Below are 27197 nucleotides of genomic sequence, written 5' to 3'. Positions count from 1 at the left end.
GTAACAGAGCTCCACACACACACACACACACACACACACACACACACACACACACACACACACACACACACACACACACACACTCTGTTAGTTTATTCTGACTCACTAGAGCACCAAACGTGGATTAATCCACCGCTGAAAATAGTCCCCAACGAATGCTTCATTTCCTTCTGTTTGTTTGAGAGAAAACAAACTCCAGAGACCAGCTGGTTAATAGGAGATAACTGAGCCATTGTAAACATATATATACATATATATATGTATTTACAGTATATATATGTTTTTACATCATGGTGCTTGGTGCTCAAACACAGTCAGAGTTGATGGACGACGTCCTTCCTCACGTTGAATGTTTAATGTGAAGACGTCGGCCATCTTACCCGTCCAGAGAATGTTTTCGTGGCTGCTGTTTACGTTCTTCATGATGTAAATTTAAAGAGATGCACTCCAGGAATGAACTGCTGCTGTTTTAGTTTAGTTTATGTGTTTGTGCTAGGACTGAATGTGGTTGTGCATCCCTGTGTTGCATAATGACAATAAATGATCTCTGAATCTTTGAGTTCCTCCAGAGGAAGAATCGGCTCCCTTCACTTCCTGTAAAGTGAGCCAGAGTCTAGATGTGACGCCACAGCGAACCGGCTTCTTCCTGATCCCTTTAAAATGTGTCTGAATCAAAGCAGAGCCGTGTGCTCGGTCGGACACTTCTGGAGGAGCGTTTGAGTTGTTAGTTTGGCTGAACAGACTGAGTGTCCGCCCTACAGAGGGAAGAGAGCGTCAGTCATCCTCCGCTGATCGTTTTCCTTCGCTCTGAACATAAATAGCTCCCGTTTACAGATCGCTTCACGGCCCATTGAGACGTCATCCTGGTCTGTAGGACGGGTTCTATTATCGTCCTGCTTCATTAGAGGCCGGAAGAGAAAGGAGAAGATCGAGAGAAACGAGAGCTAATCACATTTCTAAACTCTCACCTGTGTTTCTAGGGTTTCATGTCACGAGCTGCCTGCAAAAATCTCTTCACCACAACTCACTACTTGTAATTTTATCAATAATAATATCAATAATAAAGTGGCTTAAAGGTCGCAACATAAACCTGCTAAGTTTGCATGAAATGCACACAGCAACAACAACAGAAAGCAATCATTTATTAGTATTAATAATCGTTCTTCCGCCAGTAGAACGATGTAGAGCGGCTGGAATATTGCTGTTCGTTGTGCGGCTGTTGGAGCAGCTGTTCAGTCTCGTCTCTGCTGGTACGGTTGTGTTTGAATCACTCCCGTGTTCTCGCTCGTCTACCTGCCGTAGTGGCCTCCATCCTCCATGAACCGTGGAAGAAACAACCTCCCTCTCTGCTTATACTTGTTGTGGAAGTCCCAGATATCCCGGGAAACTAAACGCCGTCTCGTCATCCCGCTGTATGATTATTAAAGGTGATGCTGAAATAACTACAGAATACCGATTTGTAAAAAGTCTGAATTCATGTTTTGTTAGTTCTCTCCGCAAGTAGATAATCAAATAAATTATAATAATCATTGTAGCAGCTCCATCAACACTACAAATCACGCCATCTAGGCGTAAATACGGCAGCGTCTTTTTCATTGTTTGTACCGTATCGAACCGCCACAGTCGCCCCCACAACCACATCATCGACGTACGGGACGACTGCGGCTAAGTGGAGAGCAGGGCCGTCCTTCAATCAGAGGGTCGGCGGTTCGATCCCCGGCTCTGGCTCCTCTAGTCGCATGTCGATGTGTCCTTGAGCAAGACACCTCCTTGTCCTTGTGCCTACGCTGTAGAACTGTGTCCCCGCAAAAGTTAGCAACTAGCTAAGAAAGTGGAACATATAGCCGCTAACGTGTGAGATATTAGTCTGAGGAGTTGACTCAGAGGTGATGAGAGCTGGTCGAATTCTCTAGAAAGGTGCTTCTCCTTTCCTATCTCCTTCAGCATAGGAAACACTGGACCATCCTTCACCAAAGGGCTTGTTAATGCTAATGCTAACCAGCAGCTCTGTGTGAGAGGCACAAACTGGGGCTCAGAGCTCGTGACCTTTATTATCCGCAATCGATTCCAAGAGGAGGAGGTCAGAGAGGCCTGGAGGCAGCAGGAGTTCAACCTAATTAACCCTCTGGGCTACTTGTTACACCCGCTGACGTACGAAGCAGGACGGGCAGTTCATCTTCTATGAATGTTCTGTTTGTCGTGATGCATAACGATACAATAACGATACAAATAAAACAGAACTAGGACACATTTGTTTGAGAGAAGCATCATCAGAGGAATGTCTCTGTCAGAAATAGCACATTTACTAAAAATGAAGAGCGGAGGATAAAAATACAAGCTGAGGAGAGGAGAGGAGAGGAGAGGAGAGGAGAGGAGAGGAGAGGAGAGGAGAGGTGTAACCTCTCTGCAGCGAGGGGGAGAGGAGGACCAGCAGCTGAAGAGGGAGGGAGAGGCCAGGTGTTCACATCACCTGGTGTGAGGATAAACTGCAGCGACGTGTGTGTGTGTGTGTGTGTGTGTGTGTGTGTGTGTGTGTGTGTGTGTGTGTGTGTGTGTGTGTGTGTGTGTGTGTGTGTGTGTGTGTGTGTGTGTGTGTGTGTGTGTGTGCGTGTGGCTTCAATACAACACTGATTATTACACGACAGAGTTACGGAAACAACTCAACAAAGTCTCCTCTCTGCAAATTCAGTGGATATTTCACAACAACTTCCTCCGTCAGTCGGGAGAAGGTTTAGTGTTGTGCGGGTATTAAAGCGCTCTGTTGACGTTAGTGTTGCAGTCGAGTCATTTGCATCGTTTTATTTTGTATTTGTTTCCAATTTTTTTTAATATTCACCATGAAACGTACGCCCAGTCAGCAGTTTCTGCTCCCAAGGATGTACCATGAATGTACAGACTACTGTCACACCGAAGACAACTTTACAAACCTGAGGACTCTCAAGCACGTTCTGCAGTAAGGAGGAGCGTCTCTTCAACATCTGTTCAGACGAATTGAAGGTTCTTCATGACGGCCATTGGAGGCAATGGTGTGAATCACCCGGAATGTTGCATCGTGACTCTGGACTTCTCTCCCTCTCTTTCTACCGAGCGTCCATCAACACAGCATCTCAGAATCTTTCTCAACATGAAATGAAAACACAGAGTTGTAAACAGTCGGACCCACCGAAGGACTGTCCATCATACATGGCTTCAGCATCGCGAGGTGCGCATGAGCACAGTTGGCATTTTAACTCCAGGGTTATGGTTCAGTTCACGGTTTTTCTTTTCCGTGACTAAGATACATATTTTTACACTTCTTAACGGCGCGGTCCGCGTCTGAAGCGTTGCTTCTAATTCCACTGAGCATGAACGTTTATACTCTGTGCTGCTTTATTCTCCCAAAACACCAGAGAGCGAACTCACTAAACGAGCTGTGAAGAAACAAAAAGAGAAGAAGTGTAACTCAGAGACCTCAGACTGTAACCTCCACGATGAGGAGGGGTTGTAATTGTAAAGTCATATCTCATATTCATGGACTACTTTATTATACTTATAGAAGCCCTGTAAAGAAAGAAGTCAAGTATTAAATGCATTATAAAGAAACTAAGGTTTAATATCCTGTAAACTATTTGATTTGGCTGCAAAACGAGGCGTCGTCATCATTCTTATCTAAGCAGCCAATGTGCTCATAATGAAACTGTTTGTATAACCTTTGCTCTCTAAGTGGACCAGAATGATTCATTCAACTTTTAAATGTAGCCAAAATTTATAAAAATTTATAAATTACAAATTTTAAATTACAAATTTATAAATTACAAATTTACAAATTTATACAAATTCACAAATTTATACAAATTCAAACAAATATATATTGCAGAAAAATAATATTGCATTGTCAGTATTTCCTCATGTGGGAAGTCTCAAACCCCAAACTGATGCTGAGGAGCAGTCTGAGTTTATTTATCATCCGCTTTACGTTCTCTTGACAATCCTTCCTCCAAACCTCTCCTCGCTGTGAGCAGCACGGGACCAACGTCTTCATGATTCCACACGACTCAACCGGCCTCCAGCAGCATTGTTGAGTGCAACACGCCGGCATCAGGGGCCCCGCTCCGCCGGGACGGGTCCTTTGAGTTCTGCTGCTGTCTGTCGGCTCTCATCGGCTGGAAGAGGCCGCTAGATGAAGCTCTAATGAATGACACTGCTGTCTGAAAATCAGCTTTCTTCTTCTTCTTTGGTGTTCTATTTTCCTCTCAGTCTCTGTTTTTTTTTTTTTTACTAAATCTCGACATTTTTCCCTCCATCCTGCTGTTGGCTGTCGCTGTGTCTGACGGCAGGATGTAATTGTGTCTCCTCCGTCGGTCTCTCATCTCTTTTTGTCTCATGATTAGTCTGCGATCGGCTGTTTTGTGCACAGCAGGTCGCTCAGTTCGTAATAAGACGGTTTAACAAGAGAGGCTTCTCCCTTTGACACGTTCTGCACACAAATGAAATGTCTGAGGATGATTGCTGGAATAAAAATGCTAATATGTCAGTTTATTATTAAACACGTTTGTATTCATGGAAAGCTTCTTGTGTTTTAATCACAACGAAGCGAGGTCGCTTTTCTTGTCGTTCTGCAGTTTTGTCATCAGCTGTACTTGACCTCAGTAATGATATCGGTGCAACAAAAGTGTTTGTTTCAAGCGTAGGGAGTGAGAGGTCACTGTGAACAACGAGCAGCTAATGAAGGCTTCAAAGTTGATCTTTGCAGATCATACTCATTTCATTTTAATATAGTATTTCCTGCAGTCTGTATAGCGGCATATTTCTGTATGTTTCCTCCAGATGTGAGCAGCTCAGTGTCGGTTTCATCCATATTGAAGTTTGTACATTCACATCATAAAGGAACACACTTTGGTCCATTCATATTCAGGAGTGTATTGCAGAGTGAGCACATTGTTCAGCTGTTTGGATTCCCTGTTTTTAGCAATGAATATTAATTTATTAGCATCAAAAACTAAAGTCACAAAACCTCCAGAATCACTAGATTATTTAAATAATACGCAATGTTTGTAAGCTGATATTTAGTAAATCCGTCCTTAGTTCATGTTCTAAGACGTAAGAGATGAACATTTCTTCATTGATCATCTACGCCTGCAGTATTTTACTTGTTGAGCTGCTGCAGCTGGGGAGCTAACGGCTGCGTTAGCTCAGTCAGTAGGAACGTCTGGATTCTCTGTTTACTTTCTACTGTTGCGTTTCCTCCCACCTGGTAAAATAAAACTCTCTGAGCCGACGAGCTTCATAAAAGGGAGTTCCTGTAGTTCTTCCAAAGACGTGTTCATAGTATCGTCTGTCACATGACTCCCTGCAAACCGTTCCTCTTGGCTTCCTCTCCGGTTCTGCCGAGTGAATCCAAAGCTTCATGTGTTAAAGCTGCATTCTCTCTAGTGTCCACCAGGGGGCGACTCCTCTGGTTGTATAGAAGTCTATGAGAAAATGACTCTACTTCTCTCTTGATTTATTACCTCAGTAAACATTGTAAACATGAGTTTATGGTCTCAATCTCTAGTTTCAAGTCTTCTTCAATACAGCATGATGTTCATTTAGTAGATGATGGTCCATTTAGAGTCACACAGAACATAAAGCAGGGGATGCTTTAGGGCGGGGCTTACTGTGATTGACAGGTCTCTACCAGAGACGTATACGGCGTCTCTACGTCACTCAGTCCAGATATGGTGACTTCTGTTCATTGGTTGTCAATAAAACAACATGGCGACGGCAAAATCGGCAAACTCAAGGCTTCAAAACGTCGGTCCACAAACCAATGGGTGACATCAAGATGATTACATACAGTCTATGGTTTTAAGTGAATCCACTAATGACGGCGATTTCAAATCATTCCAAAGGAATTCAAATGTTGCTGTTTTATATGTTATGAACAGACCTTTAATTCAAACCGTGTCCCCTCTTGCAGAACGGATTTCACCAAAATTCTCTTTGCATTTGCTCTCAGGGCTTTGAGCTTTGATTTGAGCTGTGCACGTAGTTTGTGATTGAAGTTGTGCAGGGCTGCCAACGCTCACGCACTGATTGACACTTTCAACCCTGCTCTCACGCCGCTCATCCATTTACTCACGCAGATAAAAACTGCATTCATAAAACGCATTACTGATAAATGTGCGATGCTAAAAGAGGAGGCTGACGGTGCACAGAAAACTTGTGTTTCTCACATTTTATACCAAATACAAGCATCAGCAAAGAAGTCCTAATCTGATACATGATACATGATAGGTTTGCTGAGAAGCGCATAGATTCCCCTAAAATGTCCCCGAATATGACCTTCACGATTTGAGGAAGTCAGCTCAGCGCGACCGTTAGGGACACCAAATGGTGCAAGAAAAAAACAATTGGGTTCAGGTAGAAACATTTCGTTACATGCACAGAAGAAAGTGTTGTGAGCCGTGGATCTGAAGACCTCGAGGGCTCCAGGTCCTGTCCGGCAGCTCAGTGGGTTTTACAGAAGCACCCAACACAGTCTGCCCTTCAATGCCGAGTATAACAGCTCTCACATGTTGCTAACCCAACACACTCCTCCGTGTGTCTTCAAGTCTGACATGTTGACACGTTGCCGAGAACATGAACGGAGTCACATAAAGGCCGGTTGTCATAGGAATGCTCCGAGAGGCAGAATTAGACGGCTGCAAACAAAGACAAAGTCTGGGAGAAGTCATGGTAACAAAGTGTGTGTGTGCGTGTGTGTGTGTGTGTGTGTGTGTGCGTGTGCGTGTGTCGTTAACTTTAGTACTTGCAGCCAAACTGACTCTCGTGGCTGAAACATCGCTGATTGAGCTTTTGTGATCCTTGTACTTCCTGGTCTATGATTACGTGGATAAAATACCAAATTATTTTGTGTGACATCTCAGAATTGTGACGCGTTGTTCTTCGTAGGTGAAGCGAACACTGAGTCAGACTAACGAGCTTCTGTTCTCTTCTCTTAACTTTGTTTTTTTTTGTTGAATGCAGGAATGGAGCTTTAAACTAGATTACACTCATGTATTCTTCATTTCTTTGCACGCAGGATGTTTTATTGGTGTTATTGTGTCATGTGGTTGATGGACCTCTCTGTGTGGCTGATGAGCGGTGGACGGCTCCGTTATCTCAGCGCAGTTAATTAGATCGGACTGTAATTAACCGGAGACACGACCGGGACGGCATGAGTAACGGCGCGCAGCGGCAGTTCCTCTGACCAAAAGTTAATCTCAGCGCTGACGGACGGACTGCCGCCGCACAAACACACGAGCCCAGAGAAGCTGCCTCTTGGTGATACTCTCATCATCGTGGAGTATCTAGAGGTCGGCTCACACTCACTCAGCCTTTATCGACCCTCGTCTATCTGCTTGAAGACATTTGGAATGTCTGTTTGGAATCCGTTCAGAAGATTCATGGAGCTAACGCTACCGTAGCACTCAATCGTGTGATCTATGATCTATGTCGTAGATAGTGTCGAGTTGTGAATTTACGTTTCCAACCATTTTTTAAAACGGACAAATCTGTTGTTTGAATCAGAGTATCGGTGTGTTTCATTCGGTCGCCTGTCAGTGGCTTTATATCGGGTTTTACAACACACTTTGTAGATCTTGGTCAGTTTTTACTCTATTTATCTTCATCGGTTTGAAGGATTTTAGTCATCGGACGTCTGGATCTTTTTCAGAGAAACGAGCAGTTGTGAAAGTAAAGTGTGTACGATTTGGCGCCATCTAGCGGTGAGGTTGCAGATCGCAGCCAACTGAAACTTCTCTCGTGTGCCAAGCGTTCAGAGAACTATGTGGTGTAATATGTCAGTCAGTGTTTAGTTTGTCCGTTCAGGGCTACTGTAGAAACATGGCGGCTAATGAAATGTGATTTTATATATATAAAGTAAAACATACTTATTATTGCTACACTGGCTCTTTAATCAGCGGCGCCGTTTGTTTTGAGCAGGAGACCTCTGCAGATAATGAGTCTGGATCCTCCAACGTTAGCGGCAGCTTGACATCGCCGGCGCTACAGGACGTCCTGTATCGCACGGCGTCGGAGAAACACTTTCTAACGTGAAGCTGCTTTATTCAGTATTTTTTTTTTGAGGTTTCAATCAGCCGAGACCTCTGCAGTACAAACCTCCAACTGACTGCAATGAAGACAACAACTCCCATGATCCCAAAGTTTGTCTTCGTTACCGTTTTGAATGAGAAACAAATATATTAATGTTTGAGCATAAACACATTTTGACCTCCAGCAACACCGATGCTTCCCTACAGGAGATAAACGCTGTCGAAACGCCATAAAAACATGAATTTTAAAAGTATATCAGACGTCGGTTTGACCTCCATCACCTTGGTAATGAAGAACTCTTTCTTCCTCACAGTGTTGAGTTAATTAGGACTCAGCGATGAGCCGATCGCATCCGTAACGACTGCAGAAAAGGCTTAACGCGTGTGTTGTTTCTCCCCTCTGGGTGTCACTCTGGATCCTCACCGCCGGCTTTCTGAAATAGAAACAGAAACCTGTCAAATCATCCGTGAACTATAATCTCCATCGCTCAGCAATTAGTGCAGGCGGATGTCAGCCCACGACAGGAAGTGGTGACAGCGACGATATTCATTTATTAAACTGACTAATTATTTATTAAATAACTACTTTTTTTTGTCGCTCTCAGAACAAAACAGAGTATTAAAAGCAAACGCAGGTCATTGAGTCATAACGGTGACGGTTCTTATTAAAAGTCTCTGCTGGTCCGTCAGACTGAAGTATCTCACACACATCTACTGGATGGATTGTGATTAAACTCGGTGCAGACATTCATGCTCCCCTGAGGATGAATTCTGGTAACTTTGGTGACTTTAACTCTCCCGTCATCAGGTCACAGCATCATTCTGTCCAATGCTTCCATGACGTTCCCTTCAGCCTGCTGTACATTTGTCCGTGCCGATCGGCAAATGTTAACACGCTAAAATAAGATGGCGAAGATGGTCGACGTTACACCTGCAAAGGATGTTATTAACATTCTCATCGTGAGCATGTTAGCGTGCCGACGTTAGCATTTAGCTCAAAGCACCTGCTGAGTCTCGGTACAGTCTCACGGATCTGCTGCTTGGCATGTAAACATGAGTTTATGGTCTCAATCTCTAGTTTCAAGTCTTCTTCAAGACAGCATGATGTTCATTTAGTAAATGATGGTCCATTTAGAGTCAAACAGACCGGGGGGCGGGGCTTACTGTGATTGACAGGTCTGAGGAGTCTGGGATTGTCTGTGTTCTTGTCTTAGAACTTTAACCCTTTCAGTGTGTTTTCACTTCATGAAAGTTAATCTTAACATGTTGGTCGCCTCATTCATTTTTCATTTTGTACTTGGCTCCGCACTCTCGTATCACTTTTATCACAGAGTGGAGCACGCATTTCACATGTCACTAGCACAGGGACTGCGATTCATATTTGATTATTTGTGCAGCAAAGTTAATTTTAAGGTAAACACGATCATGTTTTTTCATCTCCTTTTATTGTGTCTTGTTCCATAATACTGACCCTCACTCCTGATAATATTCCTGATATATATATATATATATAATAAAACCAGGGAACAACTTAAAGAACCCTTCAGTGAGGTCAGGGACTTCAAACAGACGCATGAGGAGGTGAGTGACCGGAGGCTGAGCAGGTGATGTCTCGGGTCCAGCAGCAGAGCGTCTCGTGTGATCCTCTCTGTGGCTCACTTTGATTCTTCACTTCACAACTTGCTGCTCAGCAGCTTTTTCTTTCCCTCCTCCAGCTGCAGCTCTGCGTCGCTCCTCAGCGTGACTAAAGGAAGTTTTCCTTCTCTGTGAACGAGACACTGACTGATTCTGTGGGACCCGTTTTTTTTTTTAACGGGCTCAAATTAAACGTCTTATCTCTTCTCTGCGTTATCGGCTCTGAAGGTTCCACTCGTCTCTGTGACTTCGGGCCGGTTTCCATCACAGCGTTTTTTATCTCTGATTGTTATTTTAGACGCCTCGGCTCATCACAGATCTGTGAAACGAGGAGCTTGTTTTCTGCCCAGTGAAGCAAAAACCTCCTTCAGTTTTCACTCTGCTTTCATCCCCTGCTTTATGGTCTGTTTGACTCTAAATGGACCATCATTTACTAAATGAACATCATGCTGTATTGAAGAAGACTTGAAACTAGAGATTGAGAACATAAACTCATGTTTACAATGTTTACTGAGGTAATAAATCAAGAGAGAAGTAGAGTCATTTTCTCATAGACTTCTATACAACCAGAGGAGTCGCCCCCTGGTGGACACTAGAGAGAGTTCGATCCCGGGCTAATACACGATTCAATCCGATTTAAACGTATTTATGTTGAAGATAAACGGATCATCGGTTTGATTTATAACGCTGTCTGGTCCACTCAGACAGCTGACAAGTGTTTGAACATTAAAGCATCCAAACATGTTCTAGAAGAAAAAACCCCAAAGTAATATTTAAGAGCCTGAAAATGAGTGACGTGTCTCCTTTAAAGGCAGTTTTTCTTCTCAGACTCTGATCCACAAATCTCCACTTCATTATTTTTTGTTCATACATCATTCATAGTTTGATTTCTAAAACCTTTTATCACGAAAAACATGCAGAAAATGTTTTTTTTATGGCTGTTGACAGTATTTTCTGCTTTATGAAGTTATGCATCGAGACATCCACAACTCTCCCAAAATATTTCTAATATGTCGACAAAATGAAACAATCATTTTTAACTTTATCCAATGTTCAGATTTCTGTTCTGGATGTATATGCAAATTAGCACCCATTTGATAAGATAATGCCTCATTTGCATATTTAAAACTACATTATTAGAAAACTTGTAATATGAGAATTGTCATAATTATAAAGTAACTAACTGGGCGTTTCATGGTGATTTCTATTATTCACATGAAGTGTCTCCTCTTTATTTGATCATATTTAGAAATGTTATGTTTATGTTTAAAAGCTTCCTTGTAACATGGAAACAGTGTCCTAATGTCTTTGCAGCCTAAGACACTCAGTAGATGAGGTGATGATGGTGAAATGAACCACGTGAGACTCATTAAGCGTCTCAATGCAGCTGATCTATGAGCAGCACCTGGTGGACATCAGAGGAACTGCAGCTGAACAACCTGCAGCTTGAATCTCAAAACTAACGGGATTGAACGTCTCTCTTCTCTGATTGGTCGAGAGAGATATGATGAAGTCGTTGACCTGCTGCTCTCAGACCCTCGCTCCTGATTGGCTAATTGCCGACGTCTATGACCACCTGAGCTGCTAAATGGTTCATCGCTGCACCACTGAGCCTCCTCTGAGTGCGCTTCTTCTTCAGTCGACCTCTCCGGCTGTGTCTCTGTCCTTCACCCCTCTGATTGGTTTATTGATTGTGCAGCTCTCTGATTGGCTGCCTGATGTGACTCTTTGTGTTTTTTTTTTGTCTTTCTCAGCTGGACAACGTGGACGAGCAGGCAGCTCAGATCCGCAGAGAGCTGGACGGAAGGTTACAGCTGGCCGAGAAGATCTCCAGGGTGAGAGACATTCATCATGTCATCATGAGATGAAACCGATTAAAAAAACAAATATATTTAAATTTGAACATGTGAGGGGTGTCTCTTTGTGCCCTTTTAGCCTCTTTTAGCTCCTAGTTTTGGTTTTACGCTCACTGTTTGGTTGAGTCTCAACGTTTCCAGCAGAATGAGCTCAGATAGACGTTAACCTGTGAGGAGAGATGAACATCTAGCAGCTAAAGAGCCAGATGTGTAAGCAGCCAGCTGTTCGTTGGATACATCTCTTTCCAGCACGTTCTGCTTTTGGATGTCGCAGTACCATTTTTTCTTTCCCCCATACTTTAACTTGCATATCGTCCGACACCAATAAGAACAAAATAGAGATTTAACGGATCATAATAGTTGGAATGCTGTTAAGCATTCCAACTATTGTTATCCTGTTCTTTATTCCTCTTTTTTTATATTTCTTCCGTCCTACCTCTTCTTCTTCTTCATTTTTTAAGCTACAGAAACCGTTCGAATATCAAAATGTTCAGCTCTTTCAGCTCATGTATGCTATGACTTTTCATATTTCTAATATTTAAACTTTTTGAATTATTAAGCTTTTTGCAATTTTTATTTTTTGAATGGGATGTCTATGGAGAATATTTTCAAATCCTCTTAAACTTCTTCAACTTTCAACTTCCTTCAACTTCCTCATACTTTCAGCTGCTGACATTTTTTAAGCCACAGAAACCATTCATATATTAAAATGTTCTTTCAGGAGAGGGGTGATATGACTTTTCATATTTGTAATCTTTAAACTTTTTGAATTATTAAGCTTTTTGCAATTTTTTTTTTAAATTGGATTTCTATTTTCAGCAATGTTTCAGCAGTTCATTTCAGCTTTCAGCATTCCAACGCATTTTCAGCAGGAAATGCATTTTCTAGTTCATCTCTAATCTCTAATTCATAAAGCTGTGAAAACGTCTCCGTCAAAAAACTAAATTTGACAAAATCCCGTTCCTTCGACCGTTACTTATTTTTACTGAATGAAGCTCGAACGCTTCATAATGTAACTCAATGCAACCCCCCGTGAGCGTTAGCCATTAGCAGGACTGTGCCGCTAACGGCTAACGTTAGCTCTCCTGCTGATTTCAAACACAGATTTGTTGTTCACGATGTAACATCAGAAGTGTTAGAGGAGGAGAAGGCATGAACGATATCCTGATCGCACATCAGTACAACTTTATGTCACACTGTGGAGGCTAAACTGTGTCATTAATCCGTGGTTGGTTTTAATTGTCCAAAACGTCCAACAGTCGGTGAAAGAATTGGACGTGAAGTAAACGTGTTGATGATGAACCGAGACCGTTTTTCTCTTTTTGTCCCCACAGGAGAGGAGAAACCCGAAGTTCGTCTCGGCCGACATGGAGCCGCTCTACGTGGAGGAGCTGCGTTCGTCGGTCAACCTGCTCATGGCCAACCTGGAGAGTCTGCCGGTCTCCAAAGGAGGTCCGGACTTCAAGCAGAAGCTCAAACGCTCCTCCATGAACAACTCCTTCCTGGACATGGGAGACGAGGGAGACGTCCTGTCCAAGTCTGACGTGGTGCTGTCTTTTACTCTGGAGGTCTGTGTGGACGAGGCCGTGTGGCTTAGTGATTGATTTCATGAGGAAGTTCATTTATAGAGAACGTGAGCTTTATAGCTTTATATGTTTATGACTTAATGAGTCCACATTCGACAAACCTCGTTTAAAGACGTATTGTTTTCTTGTAAGATTGTGATTTTCACAGTTTTCAGATGCTCTTTAGTGTCTTAAGAGTAAAAGAACTCTGAAGAGACGCGGCGTGTTTTGACCCTCTGCCGGTGTCTTCAGATTGTGATCGTGGAGGTCCAGGGCCTGAAGTCCGTGGCTCCGAACCGGGTCGTTTACTGCACCATGGAGGTGGAGGGAGGGGAAAAGCTGCAGACGGACCAAGCTGAAGCCTCCAGACCTCAGTGAGTTCTACTTCCTCCTGCTCGATTCACGGTGTCCTCAGTTCAGACACAGACAACCAAAACCCACTCAGGGAGGGAGGGTCAGCTAAAGATGAGAATCTGACTCTTATGGCGGTTTTTACAGCTTCTGGCTCTGATAAACGGTGAGATTTTTGGCGACTGTTTAAAGAAAAACATGCTTTTCAATCCCGCGGGCGGGTTCTGGGGTTCAGATATTAAAGTGATCAAACTTGTGGCTGTTGTTCAGTCACAGAAATGTTGCTGCAGTTTAAAAACGTTTTGATATTTGATATTTAAAGGCGTCTGCAGATGGACAAAGTGAGACACAGAGCTCAGAGGTTGTAAACAGTTTAATACTCTCGAGGCTGCTGAGCCGTCCCTCTGGACTCCTCTCTGGATTATCGTCTGAGCAGACTCACAGTCACCTGAAGCTGAACCACGGCGCTCTGTTGTTTTTGTTTGATGTGACCTTCATCCTCCTCCTCCAGTGAAACACTGATGCAGCAGGAAGACGAGGCCGTTATGTAACACACAAAACACACAAAACACACTCTGGTTTCTGGAGGAAAGCCCGGCTGAGCTGAAAACCCTCTTCATGTTTCAGCGTGCGGTCCAAGTTTTTCATTCCAGGCGATCTGGAGACTCTGTAGGAAGCAGGTTTCTGAGCCGCGTGTCTCCTGTGAGGCTGTAATGTTCATTACACACCAGACAACTTAGAAAGAAATAGAAATGTTGGTCTTCGCCGTCAGCAGCCCTCTGGTGACTGATAATCGCTCAGGGCTTCACTTCCTCGGTGGCGTTTGTCTACAGATGGACGACCATCAAACAGCCAATTAGAGGAGCGCAGGTCACCTGACCTCCGCTGTAACGACCCCGCAGCCTTCATCTTCAATGACACGCTCAACGGCAGCGCGGTTAACTGCGATTACACGGACCTCATGATTATCTGTGATTACGCCGCCGTCCGACCGCTGTCTTTAATCACAGAGGAGCTTTTCATTAGCAACACCCTTAATTAGTCTGTGACTCCTCGTGTTTGTTACAAATCAAGTACGCGTGATGATGACGGGTTGTTTTTTTTACACTCCTTCCAGGCTAATGGAAATGAACTTGCAGAGAGGTTTATGAATTAAATCTGTTTACTTTGTTTTGTTCATTCTTTTCCTCCTGTATTACTCGCTGCAGGGCTTCACGCTCAAAACCAATTCACCTTCTTCCAGAAAGGGATGTGAAGCTCCGGTGGGCGTCGCTTTCAGATGTCGCCCTCAGGGTTTGGATTGTAAACGGCTTGAAACGAAAAAAAACACAAAACTATTTTATACATCGTGAACCAATTTGCCTCGGAGAGGAACACAGCAGCTGATGACAAAAGGCAGAGAATCAACACAAAGACACATTCGACTTTAAACTGATTGAAAATGAGCTACGGCTGGTTAACCCTCTGAAACACAAAACCCACCGGCGGGACTGAAAAACATGTTTTCTTTAAACAAATGTCAAAAATCATAAATAAATGGGGTATAATGTACTAAATGAACATCATGCTGTATTGAAGAAGACTTGAAACTAGAGATTGAGACCATAAACTCATGTTTACAATGTTTACTGAGGTAATAAATCAAGAGAGGAGTAGAGTCATTTTCTCATAGACTTCTATACAACCAGAGGAGTCGCCCCCTGGTGGACACTAGAGAGAATGCAGCTTTAACACATGACGCTAACGTGGCTAAAAACATGAATATTATTAACACACAGTGAGAAGAAGCACAACCAGTGAAAATGTATTCGGATAACATATATACATTTTAGAAATGTGTTGCTGTGAAAATGATGTTTTTAATGCTCGAGGTCAAATTAGCGACACGTCTTAACGCAGAATGAAAGCGTTGTGTTACGTTAAAACGGTTCCCTCTGGTCAGTGACAACATGAGGTCATCCGTGTCTGTCCTCTGTCTCAGATCTGAGGTCTGCGATCACTTGAACGTGTGTGTGTGTGTGTGTGTAGAACACACCATAGAACACACCTTTTGGCGCAATGTTGCCTTGGAAACTGGGGAAAAGTGAATATGGAGTTCAGCTTTGTGAAGAGGTCACTTGTCATTTGTGCAGCACACACACACACACACACACACTTCCAATGACAGCTGAGCCATGAAGGCATGTAATCATGGCAGCGCGTCCTTGGGTGTAATGGTCATCGTGAGCAGAAGGCGTCGCTCTGCTCCATTAGAGCCTCAGTGAGATGAAGTGATTGTTGACACTGATGGGACGTTTACTGCCTCTGGTCCTCTGCTGTTACAGGCCTGTATGTGACCTCTAGTCCACGTTGAACTCTGCAGTCCGTGATGCCGGCGTGATTACGATTCAGAATGAAGACGCCTGCAAATATAGAAAATTACGGGAAAAATGATAATCATGATTATTATATTAACTGTCCTTTTATGTTAATTCTGTCGCTCCCTGTGGTCTAAAGTGGTCTCTGAGCACCAGACTCTTTAGAAAACCTCTCATGTTACTGCAGCAGGTCTGACAGTCGGCCCCTCTCAGTCCTGGTCCTGGTTCTCCCGTGCCTCCCTTCCCTCCAGCGGGTCCAGCAACACGTCCTGGGCCTCCAGCAGCGTGGTGTCGGTGTTGTCCGGCTGCTTCTAATTTTAGAATCAGATCAGTTGATGTGTGATATTCAGTGATCTTGCTGTCCGTCGGTTGGACGTCGGGTCAGTTTTGGATCCGTTAGAACCTGCAGTGAGCCGGCAGTGTTTCGTCTTGACCGACACTCTTTAGTGTAACGTTGAGCAGCGGGACAGACGGTCACACCGATACTTACTTTACGTTCATAGAAGAATCTTAACAAAGTCACGCTGCCTTCATGGCTTCTGTCAACATGGTTGTCTTGTTTGAATAAACTTTATTAGGGTCGTCGGAAGACAAAACTACGGAAGCCCTGAGAGGCAGGTGATCCGTGTGTTCATGACTTAAAAACAGGTGGAAGTTGTTTTTTTTAGATATTCTTTCTAAGTTACTTTGTTTTTCTCCCTTCTGTGAAAACAAGTTCATAAAAAAAGCTGAGTCAGGTTTTTTTTTGAGGATTTTTTTAAATGGTTGATGTTTTAATACTAATTATGGCCACTAGAGGCAGAAGCGCGCCACTACCCCGAGTTCTAAAAAGAACTAAAAGCATTCATAGTATCACTAAATGAAATATATTTCTCAATAAGAGAAAGACATGATTGTAATGATAGGATATTGTTACAATAATATGTACCTTGTGTTTATGCATGGAAGAAAACATGAATACTTTTAGTCCTTTCAACAACGTGGGGAGGTGGTGCCCTTCAGCCTCTTGTGGCCAGAATGTGTATTACAACAAACTCGTGTTTACATTTTATTTATTTTGTTATATTTGTTACCTGCTGTTGAGTCATAAACACATGAATCAAAACAATTTAAATCAGATTTTAAATTCTCTTTTCTTTTGCCTCTCAGGACTAAAGAGTTGCAGCTTCTGACTCCACAGAAAGATGATTTATAAATATAAAACGTTAACACGACGCACAAACTCAGCACTGAGGTCGGGTCCTTGTGTGTTTCAGGTGGGGGACTCAGGGCGACTTCACCACCACTCACCCGCTGCCCTCCGTGAAAGTGAAGCTGTTCACCGAGAGCACCGGGGTCCTGGCTCTGGAGGACAAGGAGCTGGGCCGGGTGAGTCCAGATCCACCACGACACACACACACACACACACACACAACCACACACACACAGCCTGCAGACAGCAACACATTATTTATTTACTTATGACCTGAGTCGGGTCTATTTCATACATTTAGGAATGTAAATGCTGTATGCTCCCAATAATAATAAAGTAAAAGTTGAATGGATGAACATGATGAATGTTTGACGTCTCGTCCCAGATACAAATCAAACAACAACGTATAATATGCAACAACGTGCAGCTCAGTATCCCCCCCCCCCCCCCCCCCCCCCCTCAGGTGGTCATGAATCCCACCACGAACGGACCGAAGCAGGCCGAGTTCCACCGGATGGTGGTCCCCAAGAACAGCCAGGACACAGAGCTGAAGATCAAGCTGGCGGTCCGCATGGACAAACCCCCCAACATGAAGCACAGTGGGTGAGTCTACACCCGGGGTCTGGTCCTCTACAGGGTCTGGTCCCCAACAGGGTCTGGTCCCCTACAGGGTCTGGTCCTCTACAGGGTCTGGTCTTCTACAGGGTCTGGTCTTCTACAGGGTCTGGTCTTCTACAGGGACCGGTCCTGTTAAGGGTCTGGTCCCCAACAGGGTCTGGTCCTCTACAGGGTCTGGTCTTCTACAGGGACCGGTCCTGTTAAGGGTCTGGTCCCCAACAGGGTCTGGTCCTCTACAGGGTCTGGTCCTCTACAGGGTCTGGTCTTCTACAGGTTCTGGTCTTCTACAGGGACCGGTCCTGTTAAGGGTCTGGTCCCCTACAGGGTCTGGTCCTCTACAGGGTCTGGTTCTCTACAGGGTCTGATCCTCTACAGGGTCTGGTCCTCTACAGGGACCGGTCCTGTTAAGGGTCTGGTCCTCTACAGGGTCTGGTTCTCTACAGGGTCTGATCCTCTACAGGGTCTGGTCCTCTACAGGGACCGGTCCTGTTAAGGGTCTGGTCCTCTACAGGATCTGGTCCTCTACAGGATCTGGTCCTCTACAGGGTCTGGTCCTCTACAGGGTCTTGGTAGTCAGAGCGAGAGCTCCCTCTGCTGGTTAAAGACAGGAAGCACTCTGAAGATGTGATCACGTGATCAGTCGATCTGTCTCTGAACATCCTGCTGAAGTCTGTCGACACGTTGTCGGTTCATTAAGATGTAAATGAGGCTCTTTATTCATGAGCTCGTGATAGTTTGACAGCTGTTATTAAAAGTCAGTTTATTTCTGAAAGATCGATAACAGATGTTATAGTTTTAACTCACAGCTGAATCACAGATGATCTGATTGGACGTCAGAGTTTTGATTGGTCCAGCTGTGACTCAGGATCAGGTGGTTCAGGACTTAAAGCTGTCATTACATCATCAGTAACGTTTGCTACTTGTAGCAATTGCAGATAACGAATAATTAAAAACTATATCAAATTAAAACATTTTTTATATTTTTATAGAAGAACAAAATATTTGTGCATTTCTTCCTGTAACGTATGCAGTTTGCCCGGAAATCCTTAAATCAGACAAAAAATAACTTGTTCACTTGTCACTTCAAGATTTACATTTTATGAAAACAATGTATTAATCACTACATTATATATTTGTGTTCTATGTGCAGTTCTTACTTTCTGCCACTAGATGGAAGCAAAACCTCGTTTTCAAACCCACAGACATGAAATGTTTCTGTTCATTTAACTCTTCAGGAACTCACTCTGATGAGATCATAAACTTCACTTCTTTAAATAATAGAAGGTAATAAAACACAATAGTTTCAACAATATCAACATTTATTACAAGATAACAAATAATCACGTCACAATGTATTAGTCCACAAAAACAAAATCACATACTGGTACTTGTTGCTCCTGGTGAGGAGAGGAGACGAGGAAAGGAATCGAGGACGTACAAACAGAGATATGAGAACATTTACACGAGTTTCCCCAAAGTTTCACTTTTAGGGGAACTCATGAAAATAAAAGTACAGAATCAGAGAGAGGTTTGATCGGCAACATATCCCCATAAATACAAACTGTCAAATTAAATAAAAGTCGAATTTTGGAGGAAAAAAAAGATTTATGAAAAGTTTATTTAATCCAGATGAGATGGAAAACGATAATCTATGTTCTTACTTATTTAAAATACAATGCTGTGGGAAAACTCCCCAAAAGATTTCATTAGTTTGCCAAATGGATTTTGGGCTTTTTCTCAGCCTTATAGTTGTTATACTTATCTGGACGTGAGGAGAGGAGGCGAGGAAAGGAATCGAGGATGTACAAACCGACTAATGAAAGGAGTCGAGCGGAAGGAAACAGATGTGGTGCAGTTCTCTGCCGCGTCCACAAGGGGTCAGCGTCAGTCCGCCTGTCGTGAGTCCAGCTGCGGTGAAACAGTTTGAACCTGATGAAGACTCTCTGAGATCCTCCTGATGAAGACTCTGAGATGCTCCTGCTCAAAGCTCTCCGTCTCCTTTCAGCTCATCCGATGCTGTTTTCACTGTGAGGCTCTGACTCACGCAGGGCAACCGGGGTCACATTTCTCATGAAGGAATACATAAATCCACATATTTCAAGGTGAGCAAGCTGAACGGAGGACTGTTTGCTGCTCAGAGGAAAGAAAAGGGAAAATGTTTTCAAAATAGTTTTCACGTTAAAGTCGTGAATCCATTAAAAGGCCGACGGACGCCAGACAATATTTTACCTTCAGCATGAACAAATAAGTGAACAAACGTTTGGGGGTCATCAACACATTCGACGATTTCTTGTTTTCTTTTTAAAGAAATGTTTCACGTGTCGAACGCAGAGCACTTCACGCTCCATCGATGTCGTCATCAAATATTTCACCTTCCAGGTCTGTGTTTGTCTTCTGGTTCGCACAGAACAGCCTGAAGTCGCCTCCTTCGTGCTTTCTTATTATCCCGGCTTCATGATCTTTTATGGAAACGTAACACAGCCGCAGCGTCCTTTAACAACTCGGTGCATTCATGTGGAGCGTTGCTTCAGGAGTTGGGAGGAAGGACACAAATTAAAGATTCTTTGACCAAATAACTTCACCAATTAAAGAGAAAACTTCATTTATGCAAAAGCAAATGACTCCTTAAATATGACATATTCTCTTAAAACAATAAGAAAAAGATCTGCGGTGAGATTCAGACTAAAACTGTATTTTGACCTTTTTAGTGGAATATCTCTGCATCGGTGTCGTGTGCAGAAACGGATCCCTACTTTTATTTAAACAAGCGAGATTTTTAAAACTACAAAATCATAACCTTGAATTCATATTCAAGTTAAAAAAAGAAGCCTAAAACGGGTGAACTGATTTGTTGTCCCAACAGACAGAACTGCTTTTTGAAGCCTTGGAACATAAAACATTGTTGAACTAATTTTAAGACGGTAAAAAAAACCTTATTATTTATTTTTAAATTATGTTTTTTATTCTTATCAAAATCACCAAAAACGTACTTTTCTCACAAATGAACGATTATTTCAAGACACGTGTTCCTGCAGTTGTTTCTTGTTATGATCAAATCATCACTCTTTAGAGAAATGTCGGCTAGAGGACGGGTGGGGGACGGGTGGAGGACGGGTGGAGGACGGCGGGGAGGACTGACCGATGCCTGCAGTGAACTCTGGGGAAGTCAAAGCTCCTCGCAGGAGGAACGGACGGAACAACAATCCTCACAAGTGGCCGGCGAGCGACGCAGAATGGCCCAGATTCTCCGTCCAGACGTGCAGCCTTGACCGGAGGGCCTTTTCTTCCTTCAGGGCTGAAGAAAGAGGTTCTCGCCCATCGATTGATTTTCCTCACGTGTCCCACGCTTTCAGGAGGCCCCGGGAGCAGCCATTGATCGAGGGGCCGCCGCCCCTCAATGAGCTGCTGGCCGTGTCACGGCCTCTCTCACTGCTTTCTCCTTCCACTCTCTTTATCGGGGGGAGGAGATGAATGTGTTGACGACGTGTTAACACGAGAAACACGATGAAATAAGAGAATGTGTAATTTGAATACGTCAAGGAGCTTTAAATGGGTCCTGATCCTGGAGAGATCAGAGGTCTCTACATAACGTGTAAAGGGTCTAGCAGGTGTCGGGAGTAAAATAAATGCAGATAAATGGTTCCTTCAAATAATACATTTATTATATTCGTTGTTATTTTATTGTTGTGATTTACATCCTCAAGTTAAGCTGCTTTATCGACCGTCTTGTGACGTCTTTCACAGTGAAACTAATTATTTGAGTGGCGTTAAGTTACAAGAGGGATTTAAATCAAATCCTTTGCATTTGATTGGATGACTAAAAATGCCGCTCCATGGACGTATGAAGGTAACGGGATACAGTGTCGGAGGCGGCGTTACGTTCATCTCGATGAACATTGCTCAGTGGAGCAAAAAAAAGTTTGACTTCAGAGTATAAAATTCTGATGAAAATACCCAGATCTTCCGAATCACGAGCGAGCACCAGCGTTTCCTTTAACCCCGCCTCCCCGTCCTCTGTCCAGCTCAGGCAGCAGCCTCCGGTTCTTTAAGTGAAGCCGATGCTTCATGTGTTAAAGCTGCATTCTCTCTAGTGTCCACCAGGGGGCGACTCCTCTGGTTGTATAGAAGTCTATGAGAAAATGACTCTACTTCTCTCTTGATTTATTACCTCAGTAAACATTGTAAACATGAGTTTATGGTCTCAATCTCTAGTTTCAAAAAACAAGATGGCGACGGCTAAATTGGCGAATTCGAGGCTTTAAAACAGCAGACAGTGATGTCACAGCGGTCTGTGGTTTCTATTAATTAATGTGAGAAGCCGGCGTGAGCACAGATTACGACCGATTCTTTTGCTCATTATGCTAAATCTGTCTGTTAGCTGTTTACATATCTCTAAGTAACAAAATAATTATATGTTAAAAGATATTAAATCATCATGCAAATAAAAAATATATTGTTAAATAGCTGCTCAACATACGACGACAGAGAGATGTGATGTAAAAGAAGAGATTTCATCTGGACTTTAAATGCCTCATTCTATTTGAATCCGTGTTGAAGGATCACGGCCACACAAATAAATATTCATTATTAATCTGTAATTATTTATTTGGTTCACCTTTTTTATCTACTTTGTCATAAATAGTGAATTATATCTTTAAACGTCAGTTAATGGTTTATAAACAGAGAAAAAGCAGCAAATCCTCACAAAAGAACCTAAATATCTGGTTCATTCATGACTTCAGTAATTCTACAAACAAAGGTTTTTTATTTAAAGTGTTCTTTGTGTGTTTCAGGTATTTGTACGCGGTGGGACAGAGAGTCTGGAAGCGCTGGAAGAAAAGATATTTAGTTCTGGTTCAGGTAAGAAGCCGATGAGTCAGATCCCAGAGCAGCGCTGAAGGTCAGAGCTGTGAAGGTGTGAAGTCATTAAACACAAGTTCGTTTGTGTTTAAGAGGCATGAGATCAAACGTTCAGTCTTCATAGAAAACGTGTTTCCAAAAACTTTCTTTTGCTTTTTATATGTTTGCAAAGTTTCAAAAGAAAGGGCTGATGGGAAATGAAAGAAACCATTTGAGGTTCTTACACAAAATCATGAGATTTGAGTCGCTGCGCTCAAAAGGCTTTTACACGTCGTTCAGCTGATTTGACTCCTTTAAATTCTCATTTACACTTCAGCTGCTTCTGAGCGCTCAGCGATCACTCCGGGTCTCTGAGGCCAAGGGCGGACATTTAAATCCACTCTTTTGTTTGTGAGTGTGTTTCAGACGTCCTTTAAAAGGGAATCAAAGGAAAGAATGTTTAGATTGAGGAGCTTCTATATCTGAATGATGCTCTGCATCGTCTCTTTTATCCTAAAGCTGTGAAAAAGATTCCGTTCATTCAATCAAACCAAGATGTCTGCAGGAACATTTGGACTATTTCAAACCATTATTACGTCTAGATAAAAAAAACATCTTTGTTTGGTTGAAGACGAGCGTTCTTCATGTCAACGAGGTAGAAAATATCTTAAACAGTAGTAGTACAGACTGTAATGTGTTGACCTGTCACTAAGTCCCGTGTGTGTGTGTGTGTGTGTGTGTGTGTGTGTGTGTGTGTGTGTGTGTGTGTGTGTGCGTCCGTCCTGCAGGTGAGTCAGTACACGTTCGCCATGTGCAGCTACAGAGAGAAGAAGGCGGAGCCTCAGGAGCTGATGCAGCTGGAGGGCTACACGGTGGACTACTGCGACCCTCAGCCAGGTAGAGGAGACACACACACACACACACACACACACACACACACACATACACACACACATACACACATAACGTTAAAATCAGTCAACGTTGACTTTTGGCTTCAACGCACACTCAAAAAGGCAACAAACCTACTTTGTTAAGTTTAGTCAAATCTATCTGATTTGAATATTATTCTATTGTATCTTGAACAGAACCCAGGAGTTCCTGTTTGATATCCTCGGTTTATTTTATGGTTAATAATAATATAAACTGTTGCAGATTAACAGTAGATTGCTACATTTTAGAATAGCGGCTCCAGGCTCAACATCTGGTCTGAACTCATCTGGAGCAGCGTCTCACTGAATGTTTGATCACCTCGACGCGTCTCACGTCTTGTGATTTACAGGAAAACAGAAATACATGAAGCACCAACGACGTTTCATCCGTAGAGTTTAGAACGTGAATTCACTTCATAAACTTTACAGACGGTAACATCTGAGAACAAGATGAACAAAGTGAGAGATCTAGAAATAGATTCAGCGTCGTAGGTGGAAGACTCACTTACAGACGGCTCAGGAGAATTATCACAATACAACTTTATTGTCTCCACTAATTAAGACAATTGACAGTAAAAACAATCAACCCAGTGAACACTGTCTCACACAAACACTCGCCACAAATCATCCGCAACACAACAATTAACGATGACACACGCTCCTCTTCCTCCTCTTCCTCAGGCCTGCAGGGCGGCCGGGTGTTCTTCAACGCGGTGAAGGAGGGCGACCTGGTGATGTTTGCGTGCGACGACGAGCAGGACCGGATGCTGTGGGTCCAGGCCATGTACCGAGCCACCGGGCAGTCCTACAAGCCGGTCCCGCCCACGCAGAACAAGACCACGAACTGCCGAGGAGGACTCCAGAAACCAGCGTCCCCCATCAGTAGGTGGTTTTCATGAGCCAAAGCTCCTTCCTGTCTTCTGAAAGTGGAGTCTTGGATTAAATAGGTTGTTCCAGAAAGTAAGAAATGATGAAGTGCATTTTTATCTCTGGTGTTTCACGACGCTCTCCTCAACCGAACTTCTAGGAAAGGTTGAAGGGAGACTTTCATCTCACAATCTCTCTACCTTGAGTTCCTTTCTTCGTTTGTATCTATTTACGTCTTTATTATTTTTATGCCCATATTTCTTCTTTTTCCTCATTCTTCTCTTCCTTCCATCATCCTCGGCTTGCTTTCCTCTTTTCTAATTACTTTGACCATCTGTCTATTACTTCTCTCTCACTCTTTCTTCCCTTCTTCTTCTTCTGTGGTACCCATCTGAAGTTGTCTCTTGTTTGAGCGCCCCTAGTGGTCAAACACTTGACCGCCTTCCTGTAAGTTTCCACTTTAATTTGATCTTGTTTTTTATTCAATATTTCCTTGATTCTCCTTCTTCCTTCACCTCTTTTTCCAAACTTACGTTCCTCTTTGCGTCCACACATCTCACATCTTGTTTCAGTTTGTTGCCGGCGTTTAATGGATCAGATTGAAGCGTTAATGGCGAGAGGTGCTGCGGGAGGAGATAGAAAGTGTCCCTGAAATAGCTCTTAACCGGGTGCTAAGTGGCGCTGTTCGAGTGTGTGTGTGTGTGTGTGTGTGTGTGTGTGTTGACAGAAAGTCGTTCTGGCTTTATTAACGTTTGTGTCGGTGAACCTGAATCTCCACCTGCTCTTGCCCAGCGGGTGTTTTTTATCGAGATGAAATATGTAGTTTAAATAACTCCATGTTTATACACACACACACACACACACACACACAGGCGGTGTTATTTTACATTAATAAAATCATATTCCTCCCGTCTTGACTCCACGTAAATATCTGCGTTTTGAAGGTTACTAACTGACAGAACAGGGGAGACAATGAGAGCAGAGACACGTCTATTGTGTTCGTCTCCGAGCACAACAAACTTGTGTGTGTGTGTGTGTGTGTGTGTGTGTGTGTGTGTGTGTGTGTGTGTGTGTGTGTGTGTGTGTGTGTGTGTGTGTGTGTGTGTGTGTGTGTGTGTGTGTGTGTGTGTGTGTGTGTGTGAGCAAATGATGAAGCTGTTTACTCGTGTGAAGCCTCAGCTTCTGTTGTTCTGGGATCTTCTCTTCTTCTTCTTCTTCTTCTTGACGTCTCACAAGGTTCTCGCCCTGAAGCATGCTTTTATTTTGTAGCTCCATCAGTAGACGAGTTGACATGTGCGTTTTTAAATAAGCAGCACTTGTGGTTCGATGCATTTTTAACACGTCACTGAAGGCCTTATAAACGACAGGTAACTGCAAAATACTCACCTGTGAATATTCAACTTATCCTCAACGGGTCCAATGGTATCGGAAAGTTTCTCATTTTTCAACGCGTATCATTTATAGGTGTTTTTTTCAAAATAAACTTCCGTTTTCACAGGAAACAAACTCGGTTAAGTTTAAAGATCGCTGTTTGTTTGTCCTTTAATGGTCTTTTTACTTCCTGGTTCATGATTTTGTGGAATATCTACGATTTCCGACGCTTTACTTTCCGTAGGTAGAGCCACTAACGCCAGCCTGGAATATCTCACATCAAAGCTATCCTTACTTTTCTGATTATTGCAACATTGTTCAACAAAAGCTTTGGATAGATTCACTGTCTGAGGACCAGCTACCCGGATCCTGTCGACCCGGATCGGTCTGGCTGAGGTAATTCCCAAACACTGGGTCGGGGACCTCGGGAGGGTCGCAGGAGATTTTATTCTGATCACCAAATTAGTCTTCATTTTATCGGAAACGCACTTGTGTTAAGACACTTGTACGCAGTATATATCCCGTAAAGAATGGGCCTTCCAGCTAAAGCTTGTTGTCCAAGTGATCCCAAGCTACGTCTTGGTTCTGCATGTCAGACCGCTGGACCACGATCCCCCACCGGACCCGGGTCCAGAACCGTCTGTTTGTCTTCCTCCCGTTTGAAAGAAGTCGGTCATAGAATCTGTTCCGGTGAAATAGACGGAAGGACCGGTGTCTTTGTGCAGCAGGCTGAGGATAACAGGGTGTCACCTGTAAGTTCTGTTCACTCGTTTGTTTATAATGGGAAAAGACTGACAGCTGCTGTTGTCTTGACAACTGTGGGATCACATCCCAGAAGCAGTGTTCATTTTGGCAGCTTTAGACGAAAAAGTCAGTTTTATCCTTCAGAGTTTTATCGATGAAAAATCGTTACATTTTATTTAAAATGTTTCCTCTCTTCAGTTTGTCAGCTGTGTTCGACCAAAACCAATAATCTCGTCATTTTAGTCCAATTTATCTCACGTAAGTTTTCATCTTGCAAAAATATGCGAGAAGAGAAGAGAAGGTGGAAGGTGACGGAAATAAAGATTTTATTTTTTTAAATTGCAATTTAGTCCAGACTTTTATTCGTCAACGGTGTTGCATTGATGTTGTCTCAATGATCAGTGTTGATCTGTGCCGTCTCGTCTTCGTCTCGTCGTTGATGAACACAGTTCGTCTTCGTTTCCGTTAACAGTAATCAGCACTGCTCAGAAGAAGAATGGATTACTAAAGGAAGCTCAGTGGGACAAAGAGCAACAGAAGATAAACCCCCAAAGTGAAACAAAGACCAGGTCTTCTTCCTGATGCGGTTTTCAGGTGTGAGCTGATCTCAACAGCTGGCCTTCGAAAAACTCTAAAGAAAAGGACAAACGGACGCGTGCGACTTTGCTAAAGAAACTCCAGGAGACGTCACTTCCTGTCACGCTTCTCGTTTCCCTGCAGCCAGCCGTCCAAACGACCCACAAACAAAGTCCAAACAAGTGGAAATCATCGGACTCCCGACTTCAGTACGAGCAGACGGGCCCGTTGAGGGTCGAG

General features: G+C 43.3%; 1 protein-coding gene across 1 annotated transcript in view; it reads left to right on the top strand.

Annotated features, from left to right (window-relative positions):
* The window catches only part of cadps2 (Ca++-dependent secretion activator 2), a 152883-nt gene that overhangs the window by 49036 nt on the left and 76650 nt on the right, over positions 1 to 27197 (top strand). Inside the window, exons 4-11 of the mRNA XM_079163449.1 lie at positions 11444 to 11524; positions 12880 to 13113; positions 13363 to 13484; positions 17075 to 17186; positions 17474 to 17613; positions 22422 to 22488; positions 23256 to 23364; positions 24081 to 24281. Of these exons, the coding sequence (XP_079019575.1) occupies positions 11444 to 11524; positions 12880 to 13113; positions 13363 to 13484; positions 17075 to 17186; positions 17474 to 17613; positions 22422 to 22488; positions 23256 to 23364; positions 24081 to 24281 (1066 nt within the window). The remainder of the gene's footprint in view (positions 1 to 11443; positions 11525 to 12879; positions 13114 to 13362; positions 13485 to 17074; positions 17187 to 17473; positions 17614 to 22421; positions 22489 to 23255; positions 23365 to 24080; positions 24282 to 27197) is intronic.

This window comes from Pholis gunnellus (assembly GCF_910591455.1).
Source record: "Pholis gunnellus genome assembly, chromosome: 7".
NCBI lineage: Eukaryota > Metazoa > Chordata > Actinopteri > Perciformes > Pholidae > Pholis > Pholis gunnellus.
Note: the sequence above shows the minus strand (reverse complement) of the source record. Positions and strands in the feature narration are given on the sequence as shown.